The sequence below is a fragment of the Harpia harpyja genome, chromosome 9 (genome assembly GCF_026419915.1).
Source record: "Harpia harpyja isolate bHarHar1 chromosome 9, bHarHar1 primary haplotype, whole genome shotgun sequence".
Classification (NCBI taxonomy): Eukaryota; Metazoa; Chordata; class Aves; order Accipitriformes; family Accipitridae; genus Harpia; species Harpia harpyja.
This window is the reverse complement of record NC_068948.1, coordinates 41,548,924-41,556,982: the sequence shown is the minus strand read 5'-3', so window position 1 is coordinate 41,556,982 and position 8,059 is coordinate 41,548,924. Positions and strand designations below refer to the sequence as shown.

The following is an 8,059-nucleotide window of genomic DNA, read 5'->3' as shown; positions in this document are numbered from 1 at the left end:
GTGGCGCACAGAAGCCCAGCTGGTGGCTGCGGTAAGCTGCAGGTTACAGAGGAAAGGAAGTGGTTGGCGGTACAATGTAAACAGGCCATTTTCTGTAGGTTTAGCACTGCAGGCAAGCTGCTACCGCAGAGCAGCAGTGCAGTGCCTACAGGGGTTGCTGCTCAGGCACCAACCATGCAAGCACTCTCAGGGTGAGAAGAAAGCTGCTGTCACCGACTTTGCAGGCTCTCCTCAGCAAACTTACCAATAAAAAAGTCAGATAGGAAGACAAATATCCCTGCCTGTGTCAGCACTGAAACTGAAAGAGTTCGGGGGCAAACCTGCTTTTTCACCACTGACATTTAAGATTTCCTGCAGGTTGGAAGAATGGAAAGGGACCAGCCTGCCTGCTTGGCTGCTTTAGCTCAGCCCACAGAGATGTGTGTTGCAAGCTGTGGTTCGTGGTGCCCTTTTGAACTAAAGGGCAGGTCTACTCAGGAAACAAAAGCAGAAGAGGCAGCTGGCTCATTCCCCAAAACCAGTAAGTCCAGCTGAAAGGATGTGCGAGACTGGTTTGAGTAGCTACTTTCACCTTTTCTGAGCACTGTAATAACTTGACTTGCATTAAGATGACTGACATCTCACAGCCAGCATACTATGCAGCCATCTCTGGGGGTGGTGTAACCAGCCAGCAGAGACAAACGGACTTCCAGATACAACCAGAGCATAACAAGGAGGGAAAAAACCAGTTCTGCAAACTGGAACCGTCCTCATGGCTTGTACCTGGAAATGGAAGGTCACAGGGACAGGCGGACAGGAAGGCAGGAGGGGTACAAACAGACACAGGCAAGAGGTTGTGAAGGGCCACTTCCTTCCAAATCCCGATTACAAATCCAAACAGAGCTACAACACACGGTAAGTGTAATCATTAACTTTACTGAAGAATCTCACATGACAGAAGAGCAGTGGAACTGTACTTGAGGCATTACTCAGCTCATACCCTGTGCGTTCTGCTCGCCCCGGGGCTGGCCAGCACAGCTCCCTCTGCCACCAATGCTGGCCCAGCCACGGCAGTGCTCATCAGAGCCTCCTTGAATAGCTTCCAATGAGCTGACAAAGCCGCTCTGGGGAAAGGCCAGAGCACCGATATGGTTTGCAGAGGGCGACCGTGTGGTTGGCAGCAGCTTCACTTCAAAAAGCAGCTTTTCTCAACTGTGCAGGCTGTTCTTTGTAGAAATGGCATGAGTCAATGGTTGAGGAGCTTTATTCACAGGACTAACCCCATCATTCCCAGAAGCTGGAGGCCTCACTTGGGTACCTGCCCAGCCCCCCTGCTCCTAGGCACTGTGTCCCTTTGCTCCCACAGGTGATGCAGCTGCCTCTAGTGGACAGGTGTTCTAGGAGAGCCCTGGCAGGGTCCCCACCAAGGGCTGGGTCCTGGCCTGTCTCTTTAGTAAAGAGCAAAAATCTTCCAACTGAGCGTCTTACAAAGTGAAAGTCATTTTCTATGATTTTTCCTTGTTTCAGACAGATCTGCTCTGCCATACCCTCAGGAAGCATTTGCCCCTTCTATAGTGCTGTGACCTGGAAAACTCAATAGGGATGGAAAGGGCAGTTCTGACTGGCCCCGGTTCCCACATGGACCAAATTGCCTCTGTCCTCAAACAGATCCAGTGGTGTTGGAGGAAGAAAAAGCCTATAGAGCTACAGCTCATACCTGTAGTGGACAAGAGGGGAAAGCAGCTCACTGCAGTCTGTTTAAGATGTAGTTTTCTTCCCTTCTAAGTTGCAGAAAGGCTGTGATTGAAGTACATTTTGTTGAATGATGTTTCTGTATTGATTTTTAGAAGAAATGCTGAAATACTACAAAAAGCCTGCAGAAAAGAATCCATTTTACTTAGAGTATAACCCCCTAATTCTGGCTGGCCTGCTTTAGGAGCTGGTGCTTGAAATGCTCCAGCAGTTCAGGTGCGATCTTATCAGCGGTCAAGTTCTTGACGTTCAAGATCCCTTCATGGGCTTCCTGGAAGAGCTGCTTCCCCACCGCTTCTTCCACCCGCCTGCGCCACTCTGCTAACTTCGGCCTCTCCTCAAACAGGTCGTAGCCAGCACCTACAGGCTGCAGAGCGAGAGCGAGTCAAACAACACATTTACCAGGGATAGGACCAGAATGACACACAGATATGCTTTTGGCTCAAGGCAGCAGACAGTCATCGCATAAGGTGGAGTTCATCTCTGGTTCTTAGCTAGTAGGAAGCAAGTGTTGTCATCCTCAGCAGCTGCTGTCCCCTGGGACATGCTGCGAAAGACCACTGCCATGGCTAATCCAAGAACTGTCTAATGCAGAACACAGAGGTCCGTGCACACCAACACATCTCTTCCAAATATCTGTACTTTCTCTGCCTAGTTTGTAATTTATCTTTTTTTTCCCTGAGGAATTTTGTCCATACTTCTATAGAGAGAACTGTCTCAAAGTAGGTGTTCCCTGGCAAACTCGATTATGGTCAAAGTCAAAAAGGAACAAGATTTAACTCCACTAAGGAGTTAACTGCAGGGAGAAAGATCTGCATTAAAGAGGTGGTGCTGCTGCAGCCACACCTTGGCCCTGCCTGTCGGTAACCCAGCTTGTGGGGGGGCTTGATGCTCACCTGCATGAGCTCCACCAGTGCTACAAGGTCTGCCAGGGAGACCTCGCTGCCGGCGATGAAGGGCTTGTCCTGCAAGAACTTCTCCTCAAACTGCTTCAGGACAACGTTCAGCTCTTCAGTAACACTTTCCAGTTTCTCTGGAGGAAGTGGCTGGCCTGTGAGGAGAGGCAGCAGCACCTGGCAGGGAGAAGAAACAAGTTGCTTTTTACATATTTCCCTCAAAACTCAGTCCACACCCTCCCACCGCTGCCTTCTAAGGATCCCTCGCCAGCCACGCACGAGAACAATCGGTACTGCTAATCTCCTGTGGCAGATTAACATTAATGTCAGTCATTAATTCCCGCCTGTCCTTGTCTCCTCCCTAGAAAGTCTGAACTTTCAGCCACGAGAGTCTCCTCTCAAGGGAAGGCTGCACCATCTGCAAGCAACTCCATTTTGTTTTCCAATGGGAGGTTTATTCTTTCCATGAAGCTGAGCAGAAGGCAGTGAACGGTGTTTGGTGTTAGCGGCTTACCCAGGACAAATTTGCTCTGGATCTCAGTGCATGCCCAGACCTGTGGCTGCAGCATGAAGTATTCGGGACACTTCAGTTAGGCTCAGCTGAGCAGGCGAGTCAATTCCAGATCTAGTTTTGTTCCTGTCTGTCACCTGGCTTGTACATTTGCTTAGAAAGGCCCTGCACACAGGAGATACTTCCTGGGCCATTGCACTCACAGCTCTTAGCACTTAGTTTTTGCTATACAATGGTCTTACCTTCATTAAGAACAGCTTGCTCCCCTTCCCACGAATGTTGACGTGCTGCCACGACAGGTACTCATCAACCCTAGCCCTTTTTTGCAGGTCAGACGGGTACCAGTGATCAGGAGTCCTGAATTTCCGGGCCAGGTACAGGAGGATTGCAATGCTGCCCGGAGAGCAAGACAGACCGGTGAGCTGATAACCTGAGATAAGAGCACCTCATCCTTTCCCCTTCCCCCAAATTTTGCATTGCTGGACCAGCAGCAATACAAACCTAACGAGTCAGGTAGAAGTGCAGGACACGTAACTGCCAGCGAGGCCCAGCACACGAGAGAGTTTGTGCTGGCTTCACTGGCTGCCTGTGGACAGCAATTATGTGATAGATACATCAGTCCAGCAAGACAGACGAGGCCTGCTGGTACAATTACCCCATCGATATTTTTGAGCAAATATGAGCCATGGAATAAGTTTACACCAAATCTGAGCTTTGTGTTGCCTGGCCATCCAGCAGCGGGTGCCTTGTGTCAAATTTACTGCACCGAACCACAGCCTCCAGCTGAAGGCAGAGAGCAGGAGGACACATGGGCAGGTATTTAAGCTCAGAAACAGCGCCTACCTGCAAGCTAGCTCCGAGCAGCAGCTCACAGATTTTTCCACGATCAACGCTGTTCAAGTTGCTTACATGAGAAAGCTTCTCATGAAACACAGGTTTATGTTATGTACAAGTGGAACCGGTAGGCAGGCGGCAAAGAAGTACCTGGGCTGGAGTCCCAGTAGCGACCGAACAGTGCACTGGCAGAATCCAAGCATTAGGATAAACAATACTGCAGTAGGGGTTTGAGCTTATTTGAGCCTCACCTCTCTGCTAAGGTGAAAGACCCGTCCCTTAGCGCAGGTACCTTCATCAGGACATTCACCTTCTGGAACTCCTCTGTCCTGTGCTGCCCTGAGGAGGGAAATGAGAAGTTGTGCTTGGCAGTGATGTCCAGGACCTGTCTGCAAACACCTGAGGAATCTATGGGGACCAGCTGGCCTCAAGTTCCTGGTTTTGAATGTACAAATACAGTCTTGTTTAAGTTTATAAGCAATCAAAATGTGCCACAAGGTAAATAGGGGGTTTGCCCTATGATGTCAGCTTACTTGCTTACTGCCTGCATACCAGAACCACGTCTCAACAAAGGTCAGAACGGTTAAGAGCCCTTTCATACCAACAGCACTTGTCAACTCAGGGCTCTATCAGCTCTAAGTTTGTGCCTGGAGGTACCTGTCCCGTATAAACCCAGAGTGAACACTGAGATCCTAGGAGGAAAGGGATCTCGGTATCAGAAACATGAACCACAAGGACAGTGAGAAAGCAGACTTTTTTTTTTTTTCCCCGGAAGATAATGTAATTTATATGCAACTCTCTTTTTAGTCCTCAGATGAAAATAAATTTCTATGATTCCATATAAAGACATGGGTACTTCATTACAGATCTATCGATCAGCTCTCTTTGCAGGTTTTGCATATCTTTAACAGAGCAAACTTGGATTTGAGTGTGCTTTTAAACTATCTTGTAGGTCCCCCCCGGAAAGGTAGGCAGAGTGAACCTGACAGGAAGAAGGTGCTTTGTTCATCTGAGGTCTCAGTGTGCTCCACTACGTTTGAACTCAGTCCCAGAAGCCTTGTTTTACGTGACTTGTTCGTGCCAGCCTTTTCCAGCTGCAGGCTTCAGTCACACACGTGTACCTCTGTATTCAAGCTTCTCTAACGTCTAACCCCCGCCATGTCCCACTACGTGAGTCACCTGAGAATCTCTGTGCTAGAGGATATGCTCTGGAAGCAGTTTTAGTTTTCCCACTACTTGGCAAACCTCATTTCTGACTATTCCTCTGTCACTTGGCTCACAGCCCGTCTTCCCCACCCCCTTTCAAAAAGCCACTGGGACTTCCTGCACACAACGTGCAAATTCCAGGTCCTCGGGTGTCCCTGGAGTGTCGTGTGATTTCTATCCGTTCTCACTCTTTCTACCCATTTCCTTGAGACCTACCCTACTGGGGGCCCAAGAGCTTTTCTGGGGGGACACATTCAACCCACCAGCTCAAATCTGAGTATACGTTCCCTCACCTGGTCCTTACATACCGTGCAGTGATGGGTACTAATGCAGCGAGGCCGCCCGCACCGTATCCCTGAGTGAGTGCTCATTTGGGGGCCGGTGTGCCCACACGTGTCTGCCGAGCAGCTGGATGCCGAGCTAACCCAGCTGCAGGTACCAGGAGTGCTTCCCCACGGCGTGGGAGGTGTGCACACTGCAGGAATGGGATGCACCTCTAGCATTCCTGTAAGCCAAATTACCCATCTTAAATACACTGACCAAAAGCAAACGCTGATGCCACGGGGCACAGAGCACTGGGAAGCTGGGATTTAATTCACTTTCCTTCCTCTCAGTTCCCCGATAACTGTATTTCAGTTGTTCCATTCTCCTTGATGCTGCCATTGCTTGCCTGCCAGTCTACTCTCCTTCGCACCAGTGTCTCACAACAGTTTATTTATTGGGAGAGAAGGAGGAGGACACTAGATGAGCCTGCCCCCAGCCACAAAAAATAGCAACATCTTTTTCCTGCGAGGCAGGTCTGAGGAAAGCCGCAGTAAGGTGCAATCAATGCACAGCTAAGGCGTGCAGGGGAACACCCAGAGACGAAACCACAACACGCCTGAGGTTTCTTCAAGTCACAGGCTGGAGCCTCTTTTGTTCCTTTATCAGTTTCAGCCCCAGAAGCCTTCTCATCTTTCATTGGTTTTAAGCATTACTTACCGAGGCATTCTTATGCCCAATACATTACCTTAATTTCAACTCCCGCAGAGTTCTGGAAAAGTTGAAGGATAGCTTTTACCAGCTTCAGTTACAAAGAAAGAAGATACAGATCTTTAGGCACTGTTGGGTGAAAATATATGATACCTCCTGGGCAGGCTCTTACCAATTATCAGTTGGTTTGAATACAAACTAAACCACCTTCCCTTCATTTCTCAGCGTTCAGATCCCCGACGGCTGCGTTGTCTCGCTCCCCTGCCTTCATGAGCCTGTCCTCAATCCTCTCAAAATAACCTGACCATAAACAGGAACAACCCAAGGGGTGGCTGGCTGGCCTGCCTGCCTGGGGAGACATCAGCAAGCTCCCTGCATGAGGGCTCTTCCCAAGGGGCTCTTAACCCCTGCTAAGAAGGGGAGAAAAGCTGCTCTGCAGCAACTGCTGCTGCTTAGCGGAGCGCAAAGTTTTCTAAGGAAGTTGAATTAGAGAGCAAGAACCCCACATCTCCGCTATCCTCGCCCATACGTGAATGTCCCATCTCTGTTGCTTTTTGTTTCTCGTTTAGATGGGGAACGGCCTCAGACCTAGCCCATCCTGAGCGTTTCTTCTCAGAAAAGCAGTCCTTTTTTCAGAGACCCACTTTCTGCTGCGGTGGGGCTGATTTCAAAGATACCGCACACCTTTGCAGAGCAGTCGTTTGTTGCAGAGGGACGCGGGCACCGAGACTGCCAGTTCAAGTCAGGGTTTCTTTAGGAAATCAGGTTTTGCTTTTATTTTGACACCAGAAGCCTTCTGCAGCTGGAGGGCCACCCCACCCTCATGAAGCATCTTGCGCTGATGGGGACGATTGAGTAACCCGGTCCCACCCGCGGAGCGGCTCTGCGTGGAGGGGGGGGTGCTGGCAACCAGCGGTTTGCCCTGGAGATGGGGAGCAGCGGGGGGACCCCGGGGTCCCAGCACGGCTGTGCCCAGCAGCCCGGAGGGGGGGGGGGGGAAGCAGTAGGCCCCCCTGCTAACCCAGGGACTGGGGACAGAGAACCACCCCCAGCCCCGCCACAAGCCCCGGCCCCGCTCACCCTTCATCAGCTCCACTTGCTTGAACTCGAAGGGGATGCCGTTGCTGCGGGCGAAGATGTAGAGCGCCCGGCAGGGCTGCGAGAGCAGGTCCAGGTACAGCTCCAGCCCCATCCCTGCCACCGCTCCGGCTGCTGCCGCCCCCGCCCCGCCAGCGCCGCGCTCCCCGGGCGGGGCGAGGCTGCCCCGGTTCCTCCCGCGGCGGGGGCGGAGCCGCCCCGGGGAGAGCCCGGGGCTCCCGCCCGCCGCGTTACCGGCTTCGGCCCGGCAGCGGGGCTTCGGCCCGGCAGCGGGGCTTCGGCCCAGAGGGACCGTGGCGCAGAACAGGACCGCTGCGGGGCGGGCAGAGCTGCGCCGGGACGGGGGCGATGGCGGTTTTCCAGGGCAAAGTTCCAACCGGGCTCTGCCGTCTCCCGTTTGAAACTCGGGCTTGTCTTAGTAACTGCCCTGAACTGCCTAATGAGAAGGAAAACCAAAGGCAGGCTGATGGGTGTAGGTGCACAAGAGGTAGATACTTGCTTTGCTGACGGGAGCTCACAGCTCTTGCAGAAGAGAACTTTCTTTGCTACTCTGACACCAGCCCAGGCACCCGTGCTATGCAAAATCTGCTCGAGAGTCACACAGTAGGAAGCCAGACACTACTTCACTGCTATAAAATAACCCCGCATTGCTCCTACCTTTACAAGACGCAACCACCCTTCCTGACACCCAACCCTCCACGATTGCCAGCCCTTCTTCGTTTTGCTCCAACAATGTATTGCTAATGCTGGTGTACCCTTACTTTGTTGTTTTACAAAATAATAAACCAGAGCTGGGGCGGTTCCTGCCGAA

At 51.5% G+C, this 8,059-nt stretch overlaps 1 protein-coding gene across 1 annotated transcript; it reads right to left on the bottom strand.

Annotated features, from left to right (window-relative positions):
* Positions 1 to 894: 894 nt before the first annotated feature.
* GSTT2B (glutathione S-transferase theta 2B) lies at positions 895 to 7,408 on the bottom strand. The gene is made up of 5 exons (XM_052797263.1): positions 7,231 to 7,408; positions 4,224 to 4,311; positions 3,381 to 3,531; positions 2,628 to 2,804; positions 895 to 2,098 (listed from the first exon to the last, which is right to left on the bottom strand). Exons 1-5 carry the CDS (start codon positions 7,340 to 7,342, stop codon positions 1,892 to 1,894), a joined length of 735 nt encoding a protein of 244 aa, XP_052653223.1. The 5' UTR covers positions 7,343 to 7,408; the 3' UTR covers positions 895 to 1,891.
* Positions 7,409 to 8,059: the final 651 nt, after the last annotated feature.